General features: G+C 39.8%; 1 protein-coding gene across 1 annotated transcript in view; it reads right to left on the bottom strand.

The window, feature by feature from the left end:
* Positions 1–25136, bottom strand: part of LOC117408995 (interleukin-15-like) — a 43843-nt gene extending 18707 nt beyond the window's left edge. The window contains exons 1-3 of the mRNA XM_034014491.3: positions 24841–25136; positions 12627–12724; positions 1574–1688 (exon numbers count right to left, since the gene is read on the bottom strand). Of these exons, the coding sequence (XP_033870382.2) occupies positions 1574–1688; positions 12627–12724; positions 24841–24912 (285 nt within the window). The 5' untranslated portion in view covers positions 24913–25136. The remainder of the gene's footprint in view (positions 1–1573; positions 1689–12626; positions 12725–24840) is intronic.

Genomic DNA, 25136 nt, shown 5'->3' with positions numbered 1-25136 from the left:
ATCAGAGAGAGAGAGAGAGAGAGAGAGGGAGAGAGAGAGAGAGAGAGAGAGAGAGAGAGATTAAATAACAAATAATAACAAATGCTACTTGTGCGGGAGAACACACACGTTACTTGTTTTGGGGTTCATCCACTGTCTGTTTTGTCTGTCTGTTTATTTTGGCCAACGTGCCATTCTGTTTTGTGTTCAAGTGTTTTGTGTTTAAACCTTTTTAGTTGTTCATTTTCAATAAACCAGCGCAACAGCGCAATTCACTACACATTCTGTGCCCACTCTCTTCCTGGTCTGACATCACCACCAGCCAGCCTGTTCACACCCCCACTTTATATATTTTGTGATGATACCATATGTGCAAGCGTAAGCAAAATGTTAGTTGTTTCGTGACATAGCGTTACAAAAATAATTTTCTATTTAGTTCTCTTATTCCCCTACTTCCACTTAGTTTGCAGCTCACAGAAAAGCTTTGTCTGGGGTGTGCATTAGCTCATTTAAATCAATACATTTATTTCTTTATTTTTTCGCTCCGGTGTGCATTGGCCCTAACACATCATTTTTTTTTCACTAAATGCACTCACAAGTTGCATTATTTGAGGAACAAAATTGACTGAACAGCAGATAGGTGACTCCCTAAGCGCATTCTGTCAGTGTATCGCTGTTCTGGTAAGTCATATATTATAAATGTATATTTATAGCCTGTTGTAGCCCGTTTAAAATTAAACATGCACGGTATTTGGTCTTAATTGAGATCAAATGTGAAACCTGCACGTTAGGCTTGTCTGAGCCGCTGGACAAAGCATTTAACTTTAGGAATTACAATGTGGAGATCAGAATTCAACCACCGTAAAAGATTCGAGTGAATCATTTGACACATAGGCTGCTGATGGTTTCACAGTGGCCAATTAGCGCCAACTCTCAAATAGACACTCTTGTCCAAATAACTGCCCAGGTAAAGAGAAACTTGATAGCACCCGTGCGTTATTTTGAGCAAATATGTTAGACATATTTTATATATAAATACCGGTATGTTTTTTTTTCCATATAGAGGTTCCATCTGTAGGCCCTATTTTCATTTCAGACAGTGTTTGAATGAAGTGCAGCATTTTTTTTCATTCCTTTTCTGTGTTCTTTTTTCACACACAATTTAACAGAGGAAAACCAAACATACATGTTTCTTTTTTTTCCTGCATTCTAGTTTGTCTAGAAAATAGTTAATTGTCTCTGAAGTGTTGAACCTTAACGTCATTACGATCTGATGTCTGTGAATAGGGCATTTGTGACCATCGAGTGAATGGGGTAAAACGGGTAATACATCTGCACCAATATACCTGTTGTTATGAGCAAATTACATATAGAAGAATTCATTCAATGTAATATGCACATTCACTAACAGGTGTCCTTTGTGTACTTAAGGATTCCAGTTTAGTTTTTTTGAGAATTAAGCTTTGGTGCTGTATTCTACAACATGTTTTTCTGTACCTAATTTAGAAATGATTCTGGGTTTGTTTGAGGGTAAAACAGTTCAACAAAACTAAATAACATAAGAAACCAAGACAAGTACGTTATATTTACTTACATAAAATGTGCTGAAATTGTTGTTTCTCAATATTTGTATCATTGTCCTGAAGTGTGCTGGAACTGCTTCAGCAACTGCTTTAGGCATGAAAGCACTCAGGCAACTAAAAGAAAAACTGAAAAAAAACAGCACATCAAATACTATGTTATTCACTGCCACAAGAGGTAAAAGTTCAAAATGAAAGCAATAACACAATTTGCTCAAATATGGTCCAATATCTGAACATCTAGGGGTGTTGTTCGTCACAAGTTATGAGTTCTGAAAAATGTAGACAAGGACAAAGGATTAGGGGAGATATGATTGAAGTTTGTAAAATCTGAAAAGGAGCAGTCAGTGTTTCCAGTGCTGCACAGAGACCAGGACTAGAGGACACAGTTGAAAACTGAGTAGAGACAGGGCTGAGAGAAGAAGACTCTTTTTGTACAAAGTTCTGGAATCAGTCAGATACTACAGATAGAAAAATGTATTTACTGTCTGCAAATCTGGAGCAATGTTGGTTGTTGTAGGATACATACAAAGTTTTAGTTAAGGAATATTTAAGTAAATCTTAAGTTTAATCTTTATAGGCTTCAATTAACCACTTGACTGCCACTGAATGTACCACATAGTCCTCTTGAGAGTAATGCAAAAGGATTTTCTACTCTCCTTTAAAATGTAATTATTAAATGTAATTACTAATTGCTAAAGTAAGTAAACTGGGCCCCACCCAGCCCATTGCAGATGGTTGCCATGCTGAGGCTCTAGGGAGGTAACATGTTGGTTGATCCCTGGAGCCAGCATTACACTTCAGCTGCCAATACTGGGCCAACAGGAAAAGTGCTGAAGGCTCATATATTAATGGTTCCTTTTAATTACACCTAACTTTTAATTATGAGAACTGGTATTTGTGCAAGGGATTCACCTATGTGCTTCTGTGTGGGCAGCCATTTTGAGGGAATAAGATGGGTTCAAATCATATGCAATGTCACCACCTAGCACAGTAAATACAACCAAATGTATTTTATTCAAAATAGTTTATTTTGCATGTGAATTTCTACTCAATTTTTATTTGTTGAATTCACAGTGTCGTGTTTACCAACATTGATTGACATATGACTTTACCATTCAAAGCCGTAAACAATGAGAGAAGCAAAACTAAAATATTAATGTTAAGGAATTTAGGGAAAATGTTAAGGAATTTAGATATGCTCTTACAAAGTAAACATGTTATAGATTAAATACATAATAGGCTCTATTTAACACACTTGGTTGTCTGAGTTATGAAATTGTATTTATCCGTAGCCACTGTTAGTTAGTTTTTAGGTTTTTTTTGCTGACTCATAGGAGACAATGATGGTGCTCAACTTCATGAACAGTGTACACAGGTTAATCACTTTAGTAGTCACTTTCAACTCTCCTCTTTAAAAAATATATTTTAATGAGCAAATTTCAGTGGTACCCTAAATATGATTCATTTACAACCAATACAGAATGACTGGGTGAAGCATTTTCTATTTTCCTGAGTGGTGACTGCCAAGACTTTATTCAATGTAGTGGTGTCCTTGGCAGAAAAACAAGAAGAGAAAATGTCATACCCAGTCATTCCGCATTGGTAGTAAGTGGGTTATATTTGGGGTACCATTGTTCATTAAAATTCCTAGCATATTTTAAAAAGATAATTATCTATTCAGGGACACAAAGTAGCCCATGCAGGAAACCGTCCTCGCGGTCTTCCGCTCATCCTCATCCTCCTCATTCCGTTCATCCTCACGCTCATCCTCCTCAAGCTCTGCCTCTACTTCCCTTCCCCTGCGGAACAGGAAGAAGAGTCGCCGTTCCAGGTGATCGGCAAAGTCAGAGCAGATGGAAAAGCTCTGTTTCCCACTAAGGAACCGTTCTCGCTGAGTAACTGCGGGAACCTTCAGCGTCTCCTACTCTATACCCTTGGGGCCACAGGGGGCTGCGATCGCATATTGGCCACAGGTGGACATACTGTCCATCGCCGCCTCTGATGATGTAGGCGAACAGGAGCTGGCGTTTCCATTTGACGACATGGAGCTCCTGTCGGCAGAGCTTATACTCTTAATCAAGCGGGCCACTTCAATATTGAAAGTGCCCTGGCCTACAGTAGGGGAAACAAGGCATTTTCGTTGACCAACATACCCCCCCCCCCCTATATATGGTGCATGATGCGGAGAAGCTGGGCCTGCCCCATTTTCTGGCATTGAGGCGTCTATTGCCGCCTTGGTCCAGGCGCCTAATTTAACACTCCTTTCTGCCTGCATGCAGTGCCGAGTCTCTGAGGTGATCCTCAAGAGAGCTTATTTAGCCACTGCGTTCGCCGCACGGATAGGCGATTATAACAGCATCCTGGTAGCCTACCAGTCACATTTGCTGCAGCCCCTTTCTGTGAACCACAGGCCCTCAGCACCACAGCTGGATGAGCTGTGTCTGGTTAACAAGAACCTGCTCCGTGTGTCCAAACTCAACGAACAGGCTATAGGTAGAAACCCGGCTGCGCAGGATGCTGCTGTGGTGTCTCAGGCGGTAGCAGCTCTGCTGCAAAAATCAGCTATTCACATGATAGACAACCTCCAGTTGGAGGAAGGGTTTACTTCATGTACTTCCTAGTACCCAAGCGGGATGGTGGCCTGTGGCAAGCAAGCTGTAGTGGTGATGTCAGAACCGGAAGAAACACACAGTACTGCGAAGTGAAATGTGAGTTGCGCTGTTGCGCAGTTTAATAATGAACAATACATAAAAGGTTTTAAACAAAAACAGCACACGGCACCTCAGGCCAAAATAAATAGACAAACAAAACTGACTAACACTAAACAAACAGTGGACGAACAGACAAAACAAACAAGTACCGATGTAGCAATTGCTATTTCTTTTTCTTTTCTTTTAAATTTTATTTAAATTACTCTCCTCTCCACACCCGTTCTCCACTCACCGAACACACAACCACGAGTAAGTGAAACGTGCATCTATATATACTGTTGTGCCGAGATTCAATTACTAATTAATTATTCACTTGAATCCCAGCACGTTGTAACAGTTCGAAACAAAGAGCGTCAAACGACAGCGAATAAAACAAAACAAAAAAACGAGGGTCCTCAATTAACAAATTTAATACCACACACACACCAGTAAACTATACACAAGCGAATCGCAAACAATTTAAGACAAGCACACAAGTAGTAGAGGGAAAGGTAACAAACAATTTTAAAGTCAGGCAAGGAAATAGAGATCTGGAATAGCTAATTGCTGATATGATAAGAAAACTTAAGTGCACAAGACGGGCGAATTTGTGTCTCTTCGTTCACATAAAGTCAAAAATTAACATGTATTTATACTAAAGTAATACAAAAATGACTACAAAAGATTTAGAAGTGAGTAGTTTTTCGAGATTTACGATTATACTGTAAATCACTTTCACAAATCAGCCCCCAAATGTAGTCTCCCATCATGTTCTCGTTATACTGTCCTTGGTAACGGCGTTCAAAGTCCAGTATATCCTGGTGGAAGCACTCGCCTTGCTCCTCCGAGTACGCTCCCATGTTCTCCTTGAATTTATCAAGATGAGCATCAAGGATATGGACTTTGAGGGACATCCTACAGCCCATTGTGCCGTAGTTCTTCACCAGAGTCTCAACCAGCTCCACATAGTTTTCGACCTTGTGATTGCCCAGGAAGCCCCGAACCACTGCAACAAAGCTGTTCCAAGCCACTTTCTCCTTACTAGTGAGCTTCTTGGGGAATTCATTGCACTCCAGGATCTTCTTTATCTGTGGCCCGACGAAGACACAGGTACTTGAAGGCTGCCGACTCCTTATCTAGAGCTCTGACAAATTGTTTCATAAGGCCCAATTTGACGTGCAGTGGTGGCATCAGCACCTTCCGGGGGTCCACCAGTGGCTCCCACTTGACGTTGTTCCTCCCCACAGAGAACTCGGTCCGCTGTGGCCAGTCCCGCCTGTGGTAGTGCGCTGTCCCAAAGGCAAAGATAGCAGGGAAACTTGGTAAAACCGCCTTGGAGACCCATCAGGAATGCCACCATTTTGAAGTCTCCTATGACCTTGATGCCATCTCAGAAAAATGCAGATATGTATCTACTTAGGCAGCTGGAAATAAACTGAACTGGTGGGCTTAAGGCCCCTGTATTTATACTACTATTTATATTACTGGAAAGTTCTAGAAAGTTCTAGAAGTTACTCCAAGTTTACTCAGCACTGAATCTATCTGGAATGTTCTGGAAAATAGGTAAATTTCAAAATAGCACTGTCCTGGTCACAAAAGCAAAGTTTGTGGGGAATAGCCATTTTCTATACTTTTGAGGCATAAGCAATTAGGAAATAACACTTACTACCCAGGAACCAAAAAAAAAAAATTGTTACACGGTGTAATTCAAGTAATCCAACGGAGCAAAAAAGAAACAAATCCAAATCCAAAATGCAAAAAAAGTCCAGCAGAAAAAAAGAACAAATGGAAAAAAACCCAGAATGATCTCACCCGACTGTTTGTTTGTTGATGCTTATTGTGTAGTTCAAGTGGCAGTAAAACAGCAACAAGTTGTCCAAGAGATGCTCCAAGGTAGTATAGTTATTATTTAATATAATTTTCTTGTAAATAAAATCCTGAAAGCAAACTGGAACCCATTCAGTACCTGCACACAACCCACACCGCCATACACAAAATGGAGGAACACAGAACACAGACCTCCCTCCCTTCCCCCTTTACCTGTTTAAAAAATAACCAAGACTCATGGGAGTTCACCGTTCTTAAAGGGGAATCCCTAATTAATAGATACAATAAATACAAAGTTACCTGGCCAGGCATTTTAACTAAAGGGAGTGTTTAAATAAACACTTCTGTGGCTAGTGTCACATAGTGAACTAAATTGTGAAATCCCGTGCTCACATACTATTACATACTTTAAATGCACGTAAAGTGTTTGTGCAATCCCTGTGCCTAAATGCAGCAATATCTATACATCAACATTAACACTCCACAGGCAACACAGAACACAAATACGCACAGGGGCGGGCACTTGGCCACATACCTCCCCCCTGTACGCAGCACACATGGCTTCAATGGCCACCTCCCCCCTTAAAATCCCCAAAGTCTTGCTGAAAGTCCCGGGCCAAGAACAGGGACTTCAAGGGGTTCATGGGCGGCAATGTTGCCAGTCGCCAGGCTGCTACTGGCAATGCTGTCAGCGTAACTGATGACAGCAGGGTGGCACACTCCAGCAGCGGAAAGGCTGCTTCCTCCCATAACATAAGGTATCTCCCGGCAATAGCGAGCTGGTCTTCCCAGGCAATGCGGAGCAGTCATCCTTGGGCGCTGACGTGAAGGCATCCCTGGGTGGTGTCGTGAAGGCATCCCTGGGCGGTGACTTTAGGAGGGGAGCCCCTGGCTCAGGAGGCGGCAGAGGGAGCTCCACTTCTCCCCCTGTGGAGAGAGTCAGGACCAGTAGTGGTGCTGGGACTGGCCACTCTGGTAGTGGCTGCGGCGGTGCTGGCCCTCTTCACAGCCCAGGCTGTTTTCCCCCATGCTCCCCTCACCAAGCTATGCAGTGGCTGCCTAGGAATGCCAGCATCACGTCCTGGTCCTTTCTCTTGTGGTGGAGGTGGGAGCTGCAGGCAGTCTCCCTCTTGCGGTGGAGGTGGAAGCTGCAAGGAGTCTCCCTTTGGTGGTGAGGGAGCTCCTTCTGCTCTCCTCCTGGTTGTGGAGGCCGTGGAGGTAGAGGTAGTTCCTGCGGTGGAGGTTGGAGCAGTGTGTAGTCTCCTGGCGACGAAGGTGGGAGCAGCGGGCAGTCTCCTGGCAGCTTTAGTGGGAGCAGCAGGTAGTCTCCCTCTGTAGGTGGAGGCGAAAGCAACAGGTAGTTCCCTGGCGATGAAGGTGGGAGCAGCGGGCAGTCTCACCCTGTCGATGGAGGCAAGAGCAGCGGGTAGTTGCCTGGCGGTGGAGGCGAGAGCAGCGGGTAGTCTCCCTCTGTTGCAGGGGACTGGTGCGGCTCTCCCTCACTTGCAGGGGACTGGTGAGGCTCTCCCTCACGCTCTGGAAACAATGGTGGGACCTCTCCCACTGGCGCTGGAGACGACAGCAATGGCTCCCCTCCCTCTGGCGCTGGAGATGGGGACAGCAGGCATTCTTCCACTGCTGGTGGAGATAGGGACAGCAGGCATTCTTCCTCTGCTGGTGGAGATGGGGACAGCAGGCATTCTTCCTCTGCTGGTGGAGATGGGGACAGCAGGCATTCTTCCTCTGCTGGTGGAGATGGGGGCAGCAGCCATTCTTCCTCTGCTGGTGGAGATGGGGGCAGCAGCCATTCTTCCTCTGCTGGTGGAGGTGGAAGCAGCAGGCATTCTTCCTCTGCTGGTGGAGATGGGAATAGCTGCCTCTCGGGCTTTGGATTCCTGTGGTCCCCCTGTCTGGGCGCTGGACACTCGCGGTCCCCTCGTCTGGGCGCTGACGAGCTGGCATAGGGGCATCCCGACCAGTCTTGTCCCCCTTCCTCACATCGCCTGCACCAGCTCGGTGTCACCTTGGAGCAGTCCCTCCAGCGGTGATCCTCCTTTCCGCACCAGGTGCACCAGGGGAACAGGTTCTCTGGCTCCTCTGGCCGCTGTTGCTGTTGCTGTTGGGATGGTGGGAGCAGCAGTCTACCTCCCCCTGCTGGTGGTGGAGACTGAGGGGACCCCTGCTCCTCCCTCTCCTGATGGACAGGGCAGCGGGTCACGTAGTGCTCACCTCCACAGATGGGGCATAACTGGGGTAGCTGTCCGAGGGGGTACCAGGGGCAGTTTGTGCTAGAATGCCCCGACTCAGCACAGCAGTAACAACTGGGTTGCTGTTCCTCCGGATGGTGTTGTGGCTGCTGCCTTCTGCCGTTCTTTCCCATTTTTTAGATTTTTTTTCCAACAAAAGAAAAAATTCACTCGCAGTCTCCCTGGAGGCGTGGGTTCGAATCCCAGTACTGACACCATATGTGGCAAGCAGGCTGTAGTGGTGACGTCAGACCCAGAAGAAACACACAGTACTGCGAGGTGAAATGCGAGTTGCACTGTTGCACGGTTTAATAATGAACAATAAAAAGGTTTTAAACAAAAACAGCACAAGGCATCTGAGGCCAAAATAAATAGACAAACAAAACGGACTAACACTAAACAAACAGTGGACGAATAGACAAAACAAACAAGTACCGTGCTGGTCCTCCAGCACGACGTAGCAATTGCTGTTTATTTTTATTTTCTTTAATTTAATTTCAATTACTCTCCTCTCCACACCCGTTCTCCACTCACCGAACACACAACCCCGAGTGAGTGAAACCTACATCTACATATACTGTTGTGCCGGGATTCAATTAATTCATTATTCACTTGAATCCCAGCGCGTGAACTAATTTGTGCAATCCCATGCTCACAGATTATTACATACTTTAAATGCACGTGTTTGTGCAATCCCTGTGCCTAAATACAACTATATATTTTAAATCACTCGTGCTATACAGACCCATTTATATCCAGTGCAACAATATCTATACACCAACATTAACACTCCACACGCAACACAGAACACATAAATACGCACAGGGGCGGGCATTTGGCCACATGGCCTCAGACCGATCCTCGACCTCAGACATGTCAATCTGTCTATGAGCCGAAGGAGGTTGAAAATGTTGACAATGCAACAGCTGTTGTAATCAATCAGGCCACGGTGGCCCTCAAAGATGCCTATTTCCACATCCCCATAAAACCAGCGCACAGGAAGTACCTGTGGTTCGTCATTCACTAAACAGCGCACAAGTTTCGTGTCTTGCCACTTGGCCTCTCCCTAGCTCAGACCACAGTTCTGAGAGCTCTCAGCTGTCAATCTTGCGCCCAGCAATGCAAGACAGACGCTCACAGTTAAAATATCTTGTCTTTAACCCAGGATTTGCATATCACAGGAGAGTAGAAGTGAGTAAACTCTGTATCCCTTATATAAGAAGTGGGTAAACGCTATATTGCCAAATTCAAAGTGGGTAAACCCTGTTTACTGGCGTGTACCCTTGACTACACCATGGTTAAATGGATTCCATAGGATACCAAAAGATATTGGCAATCATCTGAAACCCTCCGCTACAAAACTTGGTTTAGTGCAAATGGATGTTCCAACACAACAATGATCACACATCAAAATCTACTTCAGAATTGTAAAAGTTCTGAAATGGCCTAGTCAGAGTCCTGCTCGAAATCCGATTGAGAATCTTTGGTATGAATTGAAGAAGGCTGTGCACAAGAGAAGTCCTCAGAATTTTAATAAAATGGAACAATTTTGCATTGAAGAATGGTAAAAAATCACTAAAGAATCATGCCAAAAGCTCACAGACAAATATCCTAATCGTTTAAAAGAGGTTATTATTGCTAAACGTGTCTCAACTAGCTATTAATTTCATTATCATCAAGATTTTTCCTATAATTCTTTGTTTTTGAGAAATTTCTAGAAATTATAAATTCCATTGGGGTATGTAAACTTTTGACTACAACTGTGTGTATATGTGTATATATATATATATATATATATATATATATATATATATATATATATATATATATGTGTGTGTGTGTGTATGTATGTATATATATATATATATATATATATATATATATATATATATATATATGTATGTGTATATATATATATATATACACACACACACACAAACTATATATATACAGTATATACATATAAAAAATACATATATAAAACTGCAGAGTACAATATTAAAGGCATATGAAAGAAACGTTATTTTTTTTAAATGTACACAACATTTTATTTTTAGGACGTTTCGGGCAAAAGCCCTTCTTCAGCTGTTTAAAAAGAAAAGTAAACACAGTAATGCAAGATTTTTTAATCTTTTAAAAAACTGTTGTGTACATTTTTTTTAAAAAACATTCTTTCATATGCCTATATATATATATATATATATATATATATATATATATATATATATATATATATATATATATATATACACACATATGCACAGTGCCATGAAAAAGTATTTGTCTGATTTTCTGCATTTTTGCATATTTTTGACATTGAATGTTCAGATCTTCAACCAAAACCCAATTAATTTTTTATTAAAGAAAGTTATGCAACACCCAATGCCCCTGTGTGAAAAAGTAATCGCCCCCTTAGACTCAATAACTGGTTATGCCACCTTTAAACAGCAATAACTGCAACCAAAAGCTTCCTGTAGTTATTGATTAGTCTCTCACAGTGCCGTGGAGGAATTTAGGCCCACTCCTCCATGCAGAACTGCTTCAACTCAGTGACATTTGTGGGTTTTTGAGCATGAACTGCTCGTTTCAGGTCCTGCCACAACATCTCAATGGGGTTTAGGAATGGACTTTGACTAAGACCATTCAAAAACTTTTAATTTCTTGTTCTTCAACCGGTCTGATGTAGACTTACTTGTGTGTTTCGTATCATTGTCTTGCTACATGACCCAGCTGCGCTTCAGCTCACAGACGGATGACCTGACATTCTCCTGTAGAATTCTCTGATACAGAGCAGAATTCATGGTTCCTTCAATGATGCAAGGCGTCCAGGTCCTGATGCAGCAAAGCATCCCCAAACCATGACACTAGCACCACCATGCTTGACCGTTGGTATGAGGTTCTTACTGTGGAATGCAGTGTTTGGTTTTCACCAGACATAACGGGGCCCATGTCGGCCAAAAAGTTCCACTTTTGACTCATCTGTCCATAGAACATTGTTCCAGAACTCTTGAGGATCATCCAGGTGCTTTTTGGCAAACTTGAGGCGAGCATTCATGTTCTTCTTAGTGAGCAATGGTTTCCACCTTGCTACTCTGCCATGAATCCCATTTTTGCCCAGTGTCTTTCTGCTGGTGGAGTCATGAACACTGACCTTAGCCGAGGCGAGAGAGGCCTGCAGATCCCTGGATGTTGTTCTAGGGTTCTTTGTGACTTCCTAGACAATTTTACGCCTTGCTCTTGGAGAGTTTTTGGCAGAACGGCCACTCCTGGGAAGATTTCACTACTGTCCCAAACTTTCTCCATTTGGACAATATGGCTCCGACTGTGGTTAGGTGGAGCCCCAGAGCCTTAGAAATGGCTTTGTAACCCTTTCCAGACTGATAAGCATCAACAACTTTTTTCCGGAGGTCTTCAGGAATTTCTTTTGTTCGTGGCATGATGTGCCTGTAGAACCTGTATGCTCACAACTTCACTCTGATGGTTAGGGCCAAAGTTAGTCAGATTTATATTGGCCCAAATCAGGCCTGATTGTTAACCAAAGTACTCAAACATCTGACCCTAATTATCCCTTTAATTGGGTTGAGTTAACTAGGGGGGCGATAACCTTTTCACACCTGAAGATTGCATGTTTGATTACCTTGCACACCAAACAAATGAAAGAAGCACCAAACTTTGGTGTCATTTTTTTTTCTCAGACTCCCTCTATATACTACTACAACCCACAAAAAAATCTGACCAAATAAAATGTGAAAAATGTGCAAAAATGCAGAAAATCAGACAGAGGGCAAATACTTTTTCACGGCACTATATATATATATATATATATATATATATATATATATATATATATATATATATATATATATATAGTAACCTATTTATAAACTAGCAGCAACAAACATCAGGCCACTGAAGAAATTAGATCACATTTATTTAAAGTCTCTGTTAAAGTTGTAACATTAGTAAGGCTTAGCAAATGAGATCACATTTGATTTTGTCAAAACAGTATCTTTTATTACTTTAAAAATAGGTTTATATATATATATATATATATATATATATATTAACTAACAATTAACATAAAACTGCCCCTTAAACACAGTAAAGCAAGAACCAAAAGAGAAATGTAACACAAAAAAGTGTTAATAAAATACAATTATTATATAAACAAACTTGTTTTCAAAACATTATAAAAAAATAAGCTTGACATAGTTGGTTATAATTTCATTTCAGATGTGTAATTTATTTGAATGTGTACATCAGGTATTTCAATGAACTATATAACAAGATTGTGTTATTACCACAGAAGAAAGAGTGAGATCCAAGCCTCATTGTTCAATAGGCAGTCCAAGCTAAGGTGGAGGTAGCAGTAGCTATAAACGTGTCTCACTTGGTTTTTCTGCAAATGAAAATATGAACATAATAAGTGACTGAAAACAATTATACATCTTTTCACGTGGTGACTCAATCAGTAAACTTTTATACTGAGCTTCTACCAACTGCAAAGTCTATTCACTTGCATAGCTAACCTGAATACAAAACAGTGGCTAACCTATAGTCTCTGAGGGGTTTTATTTACAGTAGTCCTTCTTTGTCCTGTATGAATAACTGCGCTCAGCATTTAATAATTAACAGACAGAAAATAAAAAGGTTGTAACACAAAACACAGGGCACGGCACTGGTAGCCAAAATAAAGAGACAAACAAAAACGAACACACACTAACAAACAGGGACGAACAAATACGGTGAGAAACTCTTCTTCTTCTTCTTCTTCTTCTTCTTCTTCTTCGTATTATTATTATTATCCTCCTCTCTTTCCCGTTCTTTCGCCCTGAACACCCAACCCCGAGTGAATGAAAATGTGTCTATATATACTGTTGTGCTGGGATTCAATTACCAATTAATTATTCACTTGAATCCCAGCACGTGAATTCATTACATGCAACCCCGTGCTCACATATTACATTTAACCAGCACGTGAAGTGATTTGTGCCCTCCTCGTGCCTAAATACAAATCTACATTTTTAAATACACGTGAAACACAGACCCGTTTATATCCCGTGTACCAATCTCAAAACACCAACATTAACACACGCAACATACACCACATAAACGCACACAAGGGCAGGGCACATTGCCACAATCTCCAATACTGTACCTTTTAATTTAGTGTTTTTGAATTCATACACTACAACATTGATTCCCCTGTGAACCCCCTTTAATTAATTCATAATACTGCTGGAGAGTGTGGCATTTTTATTTACTGTATAAACCTTTGTCAGTTTATTTATTTATTTATTTATCTGTTAATTATTGCCTTGAACCACGTAAATTACACAGCAGGCTGCGATAACAACATTAAAAAAAAAATCCCTAATTATACAATTTTAGTTTGTTTTACATTATTCTCATTAGCATGGTTATCAGTAGTAAACATTTTAGGCTTAACTCCTTTTCAAACTCACAAAAAATATCAGCGTTGTATTTGTTTAACACAATGCTACATTACTAACAAAGAACATTTATAAGACACAAATTGAACTTTACCATCAGGTACTGCAGACTGAAAAATATTCAGGTGTTCCAACTATTCCTTCACAATACCGTATACTGTACCCTACATTATTCACAGCTCTATCCACACAGTAATCTGTACAAGTACAATTCCCATCTCTGCCATGTCAACCCATACATATGCAATAAGGCACGACAAGGTGTGTGATATACTCTAATATCACCACCCCCAGGTGCTTTGCAAGCCATGATTTATAGATGTTGCATTGAACATTGCCATTTAAAGTGCAGTTTTTCTGTGTTTGATTCGTTATACTTCTTGTAATGCTTGGTTTGTTCATTACATATTAAAGTAAAATATTACACCCATTTTCAATATTACACAGCACAAATGAGTCTGCCTTTAAATCACGCAGACCCTTCCTCACAAGACCTGTAACAGTATCAGATGATAGTGCTGTTTTTTATTTATTTATTTATTTTTTTAAATCATCCTTTGTTATCTTGGGTAGTAACAGTTATCCACACCAGATTTGTGCTACAGCTTCACAGTGGCGAGAAAGACGTTACTTATAAAACTGACTTTGTAGTTTACTACTGGACAACGTGGCGAACTTCTGGGCCAGTGTTAAGAAGCACTTTAAAACAATGCTGGGCACAGCAGAAGAGATTATACAGTGCCTTGCGAAAGTATTCGGCCCCCTTGAACTTTGCGACCTTTTGCCACATTTCAGGCTTCAAACATAAAGATATGAAACTGTAATTTTTTGTGAAGAATCAACAACAAGTGGGACACAATCATGAAGTGGAACGAAATTTATTGGATATTTCAAACTTTTTTAACAAATAAAAAACTGAAAAATTGGGCGTGCAAAATTATTCAGCCCCTTTACTTTCAGTGCAGCAAACTCTCTCCAGAAGTTCAGTGAGGATCTCTGAATGATCCAATGTTGACCTAAATGACTAATGATGATAAATAGAATCCACCTGTGTGTAATCAAGTCTCCGTATAAATGCACCTGCACTGTGATAGTCTCAGAGGTCCGTTTAAAGCGCAGAGAGCATCATGAAGAACAAGGAACACACCAGGCAGGTCCGAGATACTGTTGTGGAGAAGTTTAAAGCCGGATTTGGATACAAAAAGATTTCCCAAGCTTTAAACATCCCAAGGAGCACTGTGCAAGCGATAATATTGAAATGGAAGGAGTATCAGACCACTGCAAATCTACCAAGACCTGGCCGTCCCTCTAAACTTTCAGCTCATACAAGGAGAAGACTGATCAGAGATGCAGCCAAGAGGCCCATGATCACTCTGGATGAACTGCAGAGATCTACAGCTGAGGTGGGAGACTCTGTCCATAGGACAACAATCAGTCGTATACTGCACAAATCTGGCCTTTATGGAAGAGTGGCAAGAAGAAAGCCATTTCTTAAAGATATCCATAAAAAGTGTCGTTTACAGTTTGCCACAAGCCACCTGGGAGACACACCAAACATGTGGAAGAAGGTGCTCTGGTCAGATGAAACCAAAATCGAACTTTTTGGCAACAATGCAAAACGTTATGTTTGGCGTAAAAGCAACACAGCTCATCACCCTGAACACACCATCCCCACTGTCAAACATGGTGGTGGCAGCATCATGGTTTGGGCCTGCTTTTCTTCAGCAGGGACAGGGAAGATTGTTAAAATTGATGGGAAGATGGATGGAGCCAAATACAGGACCATTCTGGAAGAAAACCTGATGGAGTCTGCAAAAGACCTGAGACTGGGACGGAGATTTGTCTTCCAACAAGACAATGATCCAAAACATAAAGCAAAATCTACAATGGAATGGTTCACAAATAAACATATCCAGGTGTTAGAATGGCCAAGTCAAAGTCCAGACCTGAATCCAATCGAGAATCTGTGGAAAGAACTGAAAACTGCTGTTCACAAATGCTCTCCATCCAACCTCACTGAGCTCGAGCTGTTTTGCAAGGAGGAATGGGCAAAAATTTCAGTCTCTCGATGTGCAAAACTGATAGAGACATACCCCAAGCGACTTACAGCTGTAATCGCAGCAAAAGGTGGCGCTACAAAGTATTAACTTAAGGGGGCTGAATAATTTTGCACGCCCAATTTTTCAGTTTTTTATTTGTTAAAAAAGTTTGAAATATCCAATAAATTTCGTTCCACTTCATGATTGTGTCCCACTTGTTGTTGATTCTTCACAAAAAATTACAGTTTCATATCTTTATGTTTGAAGCCTGAAATGTGGCAAAAGGTCGCAAAGTTCAAGGGGGCCGAATACTTTCGCAAGGCACTGTACCATCGTACCTAGACAAATTTAAAAGGTAAGGCAGGAATTGTCGAGATGCATTTATAAATATTCTGCATCAGATCACACAGGGGTGTGGGTCCAGTGGCAGTAGGCAGACCAACCAGAGGAGAAGAACGGACAGCGGGAGCAACGGCAACAAAACATCCATTTAACCACCAAAGTCTCTTTTAAGAGTGACCCAAATCTTTTGTAAAAAGCTGAAAGTTTAAGATATCTTTTTAAACTATTTATTTTCAAAATGGGATGTGGAAACGCTGTAGTTCTGGTAGAAGGAGCAGAGCGATCAGAATGGCGAATTTTGAATTGATTTGAATACCTTCGCTTTTTTGTACAGAACAGATTAAAGAAGCGCTGGACAAGATAAATAATGTGTCTGATATCAAAGTGCATATGAGAATGGCAGTGATGAAGCCAATTTGCTTGAAAACATTAAAAGTAGACCAGACATTTCCATCAATGGATTTAAAAAATGTGGAATTGATGATGCGATCAGAAACCCAGAGGCAGTGTTTATTTAGCAGACACCTTTATCGAAGGCGACTTAAAAAGACTAGGATGTGTGAACTATGCATCAGCTGCAGAGTCACTTACAACTACGTCTCACCCGAAAGACGGAGCACAAGGAGGTTAAGTGACTTGCTCAGGGTCACACAATGAGTCAGTGGCTGAGGTGGGATTTAAACTGGGGGCCTTTTGGTTACAAGTCTGTTTCTTTAACCACTGAACCACACTGCCTGCTAGTAGGACTGTTCTTTATGTTAAGCATTTTTGTGTTCTTTTTTTAGAAGGGTTTAATTAAGTAACAGCCAAAATTGTTTATTTCAGACTTGTTGAAAGTCTGTAACAAAATGGTTGATTGTTATTGTCGATACGTTGTAGATACAACTATTAATGCAGGCATCGTGCAGGTATCGCAAAGTCCATAAACAAAACAAAACGTTAAAACGTTTTGCACCATATAAAACTGAGCTGATTTTGCCAGTGCTTACTAGTCTATTAACAAGTTTGAAATGATTTTGAAAAAATTCGTTTCAGCTTTATTGTTAAAGATTTCACACCTGGCAATACTGCCATACAGTTACTGCATGGTAGTACTGTGATCGTTCCACTGTGTTATGTTGTGAACCATAGTTTTAAAACTGAGAGATAAGATAAATGCTTATCATAAAAGTTGACTCATTCTTAAAATTATGGGCCATATAAGAGCGATACTATAACTGATTAGAAGGCCTTCTTTGTTGTTCTCCAAGTTGATGCAGTAGACTGGTGTTTGGGGTGGGGTGCAGGGCGTCAAGTACCACAGACTAGAGGATGGGGGGTCCAGCCCAAAAAGTCTGAGAACCGCTGGTCTACAGTGTCTCTGAAAATATACGTGTAGTTACTGCTAATAGGTTCCAATGGAGACTTATAATACAGTAGTTAACAGATGGATACATTAATTAACATTATGACTGTTTCAGAAAATAATGATTAGACTACTATAGTTCACTAGAGTCTTTCTTGGAGCAGTACCCAGAAGAAATTCGTCAGGAATGCTAATAAATGTTTGTCTATGTTCATAATCTAGGCTGAGTCATAACTGCTATTGTGTATATATATATATATATATATATATATATATATATATATATATATATATATATATATATGGCTGTATTAGAAGATTTGGAGGTTCAAAGGTTCGTTCGTTCGCGATCCAGGAATTCAAAGGTAGTTTTCACACACTGTATGTTTTTTTTTTTTTTTCTGCTAACAGAAACAGTTTGACAATGTGTTAGTACTATACAATCACACATTAAATGTCACTCACATGCAAAATTCAATCTTTTGATTTGCATAATGCATATTACGAAAACAAAACTTTATAATCCACTACCATTGTACCAAATCGTTACACATGCGTGTGGCAAAGTGGGTAAGTGTGTGTAGGTGAAAGTAATACAGCAGTGCAGAAGAAACAGACAGAAAACGATATCCAGGTGCAATGGTGTTTATTGATTGTATTTTGTCCAGAGCCTGACGGCAAACAACAGTAAACAATAATGAATTAAAGTGATACAGCGGCGTGTATCACTTCATTTATAATCCCCGGGTTTGACCCGTAACCAAAAGTCCTATTCTTTATACACCTATACCCACAGGTTATTTAGTGAGTGAATTAGTGCTCGTGGTGCAAATACAGTTCTCCGTGAAACAAGGAAAGTGCTGGTGTCTGATTTGGTGCTGGCCTTTGGCTACAGCTCTGGATCGTGTTAGTAGTCTTCCAAACAGTTTTTAAGTAAGACAGTACAAACAAACACAAGACTCACATTTTCACCGTTTCTCCTTTTAGGTTGAAAAAAATACAAGCCCAATTGGGCATGAACTCGCCCAATCTGGCAACACTGCTCACCTGACTGTACTACCAGTTGAGATCCGTAGGTCATACTAAACCTGCCCCGGATGCCCGTGTCTACCAATCAGTGAGTAGAGCCCAGTTATTGGCTGATGTCAAGAGTAAATCAATAAATCCTGTCCAGTTCATGATGAGCTTTCTTTTTTAAACTGAAACAAGCTAATAATTGCATCAGGAACCTGTAACGGTACATATAACTTCATTAGATTTTAGTGCAGGGTAAAAGTACACAAAACAGACCAGATTTCACGGTGCAGAATAAATTTCATAATCTGTGTCACATTTTTCAACGGCCTTGAAATGGGTAGGGCCCTATATATAATTTATGTTTGGGACTGACACTGCTGGTTTAGGACAGTATACCAAACAGTAGGTCTAATTCTTAAAACCTTTAATTACAGGTCTTTGGATACACAGAATCAAAGGATGGCATTTGGGAAACTCTTCGGAAACACAGGCACTAGCTTTATATTCAGCAGAATTATAAATAATCTGAAATAGTCTGCACTGTAAGTGTTTATCACGTTACCATTTACTTCCCATCTCAGCATTATTGTGTGCCAAATGCTTACACTAACAAAAACATTAACCTCAAGATTAAACTATAATAACCAACACTGGTGAACTTTTTTATTGAACCCAACATAAAAATGATGCAAAGGGACAAGGTATACGTTTTTGTTGCTTTTTTTTGCAAGTAAGAAATGTATCCACAGGATAATCTGAATGTACTCAATCAAACACCAGCTGCTATTACTGTATCTATAACTAAAGGCTTCACTTGTTCAGTGGTTTACCAGAACATTTTATAGTGAAGCAGTTCTGCTGCTGTGAATACACTGACTACATCACTTACAGTGTGTTGGTAGAACATGAGTATGCATATTGTGTGCCGATGCCAGTTATGGCTTCCAGGAAAACACAAGTGCACCTAATGAGAGAGGAGTTTTCTAGGAGTTATTTTCATTATGTAATAAACATATGTGCAGAAAAGATTATTTGAAAGGATTATGCAGTAGACAACTATTTTCTCATACATTGCTCTCAAGGTGTGACATAATCAGAACAAAGACAGACATTTTCACAATGTTAATGTTGTATAACTGTCCTTTTTGTCATACTTTACTTCATAAATGCAGTTATTCCACACTTGTAGTGCAATACAATGAAGTATGTGTGTACTGTATAACATAGTGTGCTTACTAATGCAAAGCTTTTTTGGGCAGCAGTGTGGAGTAGTGGTTAGGGCACTGGACTCTTGACCGGAGGGTTGTGGGTTCAATCCCCAGTGGGGGACACTGCTGTTGTACCCTTGAGCAAGGTACTTTACCTAGATTGCTCCAGTAAAAACCCAACTGTATAAATGGGCAATTGTATGTAAAAATAATGTGATAACTGTATAATGTGAAATAATGTGATATCTTGTAATAATTGTAAGTCGCCCTGGATAAGGGCGTCTGCTAAGAAATGAATAATAATAATAATAATAATAAAAGCTACAGAGCCAGCATATTGTAGTATTAATAGTACTGCAGTACTTTTTATATGATGGAGGGAATATACTGTATAGCATCCTGGACCTTATTTTTTAAAGTTCTCTAATACATATTTGCAAGAAATGTGTACTCGATCGTGATTTTCTCAGAAATTGCTCCCAGGCAGAAGCTGCTCTATATGTCCAGTCCATTAAATAAAGAATACTACATGGGGTAGTGTGTGATATGAGAATTTAATGCCCAACCGAGGTGTGGGATGTTACATAAATCCAGAGGACGAAGCCTGAGGAGTTTATCCAAGCATCCCAACCTGAGGGTGGACATTAAATTCTCATTTATCACACACTATATGGTATTTTTTAAAAACTCTGGTGTGCTGAACAGTTTTTACCAGCTGAGAGGCAACTGAGAGAATACAGCAACTAAGTGAGGTTGGAATTCCTGGACAGTTTGACAGCTCACACTGGGGTGGCGCTCTGGTGAGCGTGTGTTTCAACTGGATCAGCCCATTTAAAAAACTGCTCACCGGTTATTTTATTGCATAAACAGTGTAGGACCTTCAATAATACTGAATAATAGTTTATGACACAAATGTTAATTTGATGTTAAATAGATAAGAGAAGCAAAGTTAGTATGCAAAGCAAAGGGGTTGTGTACTGTAGGGTACATCACCAGTGTGGAGTAGTGGTTAGGGCTCTGGACTCTTGACCGGAGGGTCGTGGGTTCAATCCCCAGTGGGGACACTGCTGCTGTACCCTTGAGCAAGGTACTTTACCTAGATTGCTCCAGTAAAAACCCAACTGTATAAATGGGTAATTGTATGAAAAAAATAATGTGATATCTTGTAGCAATTGTAAGTCGCCCTGGATAAGGGCGTCTGCTAAGAAATAAATAATAATAATAATGAATGATTCCAAAGGTTACTCTGTATAGATATGGAATTCACTTTATAAGATGCCTTATAATTCTGTGTTTCATTTTACTGGTCACATATCCCTAATTAACTGAAAATGAAACTGTTTTAATGTCTTCAATTTACTGGTGAGAACAACATTTCAATGCAACAAACAAAGTTATCAGTCATCTCTATCAGCTGCAATATGAAGTCAACATTTTGTCCTGAATAATTTTTTATGCACCAATCCATGTGACGTACAGTGAATGTTATTTACAGATGGTTGAATATTCTGTGTAGCTTTTTGCACATCTTCACATAATTATGCAGCTACGGGAGATTCTTTATACTGTAAATGGTCTTTAAGGCTATATTTAGTACACACATAATACACACCATATAAGACAAGCATATGTACATTGGACATTTGGCAGGTGTCATGTTTTTACTTTATCATGAACACTTAGCTGAATGGCATGTTCTCTGACTTGGATACTGAGGACGGAAAGATATTTTGGCAAAAACACTATTCAGGAATTTACAGTACCAGTAAAACAAACCAGAGTAGATTCTGGAACAGGAAGTTCTAAAGATAAAGAGACGGGAGTGGGTAAAAACAATTATCATTATATGACTTTTCATATTTTTTTAATCAATTAAAATGCTGCAGGTCCAAGATAAAACTATCCAAAGTGACAGGGCTTTAAAACATTGAGAAATGTCTTAAAACATATACCACATTACTCCTTTACTATATCCTCCAAATTAAAAAGATTTATCATCATGACTTTTCATATTTTATAATCAATTAAATTGAAAGGGGTATACACCAAATTATTACTCCATCTCTATAGTCTAATTATAAACAGAATAGTCATTATAGCAGTTCCCATATTTTTTTTTTAAATTACCGGTAGCACAAATGCTTCCAGACTAAGACAAAAGTGGGTCTGATCGTTTTAAAACCTACATCCACATATCATTACAGCAGTTTCCCTATTTTTGTATCATTATTAAACTGTTATTATTATTATTATTTAGGCCTATTTCTTAGCAGACGCCCTTATCCAGGGCGACTTACAATTGTTACAAGATATAACATTATTTTTACATAAAATTACCCATTTATACAGTTGGGTTTTGACTGGAGCAATCTAGGTAAAGCACCTTGCTCAAGGGTATAGCAGCAGTGTCCCCCACCTGGGATTGAACCCACAACCCTCCAGTCAAGAGTCCAGAGCCCTAACCACTACTCCACATTGCTGCTTACTACTCCACACTGCTGCTTACTACTCCAGACTGCTTATATCCTTTATTATGCTGTAATGCTTCCGGACCAAGACAATACATTCCCAGGCTCCGTTTTGTGATGCTGAAAGAATAGCTTCATGTAATTGTATCAAGAAACTAAAATAGGCAGATACTAAATTTGGAAACAATCAGAGTAATGTAAGGAAAAGTTCCTTTCTCTTCTACCCTCATATCCAATGTTAATAATAATAATAATAATAATAATAATAATAATAATAATAATAATAATAATAATAATAATAATAATAATAATAATAATAATAATAATAATAATAATAATAGGAGGCTGTGTGGTCCAGTGGTTAAAGAAAAGGGGCTTGTAACCAGGAGGCTCCTGGTTCAAATCCCACCTCAGCCACTGACTCATTGTGTGACCCTGAGCAAGTCACTTAACCTCCTTGTGCTCCGTCTTTCAGGTGAGACCTAATTGTAAGTGACAAGTGACTCTGCAGCTGATGCATAGTTCACACACCCTAGTCTCTGTAAGTCGCCTTGGATAAAGGTGTCTGCTAAATAAACTAATAATAATATGTCCAATAGGAATGCATTGTCGGGGTCATGTATTTATTTCCAGTCTTTTGGATATTTTCTAATGCATTTCCACTGACGGCTCGATCTGCCCACAAAGGAAATACGTCATTTTCAGCAGTGGAGGCATGTGCTTGAATTTGTAGACTGACAGGAAATAGAGACACACATCAGCTATGTTGGAAGATAGACTGTCAGGTGGTGTGTGGGATCACGAAGAAATTAAGGTTTTATTAGCAGCAGGGAGTGATGTCAACATACAACATTATTATTATTATTATTATTATTATTATTATTATTATTATTATTATCAGCGACCTGGGTTTTTCACAATAGTGAAAAGCACATACAAAAAATAAGACACAAAAGTACTTTCCACATCAGCCTCCATCGCTCGTAGAGTTGTTTTCTGCCCATGCTTTATAAAAAAGAGAACACAATACTATCCCACAATCCCTCTGGGACCTCCTACAGCAGGCGAAGAACCTCAGACAATGGGCAGGTGTGCAAAAGTTCCAGCAGTGGAAACGAGGTGCAATTTGTGTCTGGTGTGGATTGACATTCGGCAACTTCGCTCGCTCGCGTTCAGTGTGGATGCAGCTTGAGTTAAAAAACTTAGTTTAGGCGCACACTGAAAAATTTAGGGGCACACAAAAATTAAAAATCAAATTTTGCTCAAATGTATTGTTGAATATCTACAAATCTTTATTTCTTCCTTTCTTACATAACACTTGCAGTTCAATACTTTTGCATCAACAACATTATAATGGACAACGTTTTTTTCTTAAATGATGTTTAACTGGTAGCATCTTCCTCAGAATGTGCTACTTGCCTGTTTGTGGTAGTGGGGTGCTCTGGCTGACGTTTCTGGATGTATGCCTCGACCGCACATTGCCTGCCGTTTTAAAAGACTGTTTTAATATATTTTCACGTTTGAACCTGTGGCTCCCTGTTATGCAGTCTTGCATGCCATCATGACAAAACATGGATTTTTTTTTTTTTTTTTTTTTAACATCGTCAAACCTAAACCAACGAAAATCTTTAGCCACTGTAACTGGCATAGCCCTTGTCGAAGTTCCCTGTTCGAGTTCATCTTCTGACACACCTTCATTTCTCATTGCTTGTAAAGACGCCGACATAAATGAATTTTGTTCAACACTTTTTTTTTTAATGCATGTGCCTATAGTGCCTATACATTTAATAATACCTCTATTCACTGCAAAATGTTTAAAATGATATATTTAAGAACTATTCCGTTTACATTAGCATTATTCACCTATACGAGCCCTTTTAGCTGTATTCTGTATTACTGTGGACAATGAGATGTCTTCTTTACTGCTGTAATCCCTACTGCTACTCACTCTCAGATACAAGGTTTATGCGATGGTGTGCCTGAGCTGCTCTGGCTTCAGGTACATAATCTGGGTCAAGACCACATTCCTCCTCACTTGAGCCAAAATCCATATATTTTTCCAGCAGGTGGCAAAATCGTTGTGATCGAAGAAGCTTGAAATTTGGATTATTATTATTATTATTATTATTATTTTTAAATCTGACAAGGAAGGCTTATCGTATGCGCAGCCATTGTATATGGTCAACTTCTGACCATGCCTGCTACAGGGCTCCACCGGGTCCTAAACCTTCCTAGGTGCAGATGGGGATTGCACTAACAGACCTACATGCCTTGTGCAGAAATTAAAAGGTTTGCTTACAAAGGAGGTTAAAAAGTAGAGTTTGTAGAAAAATACTGGAGAGAATCTGTCTCGGGAGTTGTCCGGGAGACGTGTCCCGGCAATTAAGAGAGAGTTGGCAGGTCTGACAATCTGAATGAACGACATGATATACTGTAGTAGCTTATAATTCACATAAAACATTCATTTTAGTCACGTTATATTTATTCTTTTCAAAATTCTCTCTGGTGTCCTTCTAAAATAAAGTTTATCACTGTATTATTAACTATCTGCATGCCGACGCTTAAACAGCTACAGCCACAGCATTCTGGAAAATCTTCATTGAATAAAATGCTATTTGTATTAAAAAAAAAAAAAAAGTTTACCTTTCTGGAATTCCGGTACAGAAGATGAAGTTTAATGAATGTGACAATGATCAGTAGCAGGAAAGCGCTCATCCGACCCGTGTTGTTCAACTCACGACGTCAACACATATGTACAATTTGTTTCACTAGTAATGTCCAACATTGTCGTAGATCAGAATATTCACATCATCCTTTTACAAAATGTTTCGTTGCAAATCGTGATTGTAACTCTTAACCAGACCAGAATGTTACTCGGTCCCATAACCTTCCGGGTTTGCCACTCAACTGAATACAATACAGTTGTTCTCTCTAATATA

Source organism: Acipenser ruthenus, chromosome 2 (assembly GCF_902713425.1).
Source record: "Acipenser ruthenus chromosome 2, fAciRut3.2 maternal haplotype, whole genome shotgun sequence".
In the NCBI taxonomy this organism is placed as follows: Eukaryota; Metazoa; Chordata; class Actinopteri; order Acipenseriformes; family Acipenseridae; genus Acipenser; species Acipenser ruthenus.
The sequence above is the reverse complement of the archived record's forward strand: the minus strand, read 5'-3'. Positions and strand labels throughout refer to the sequence as shown.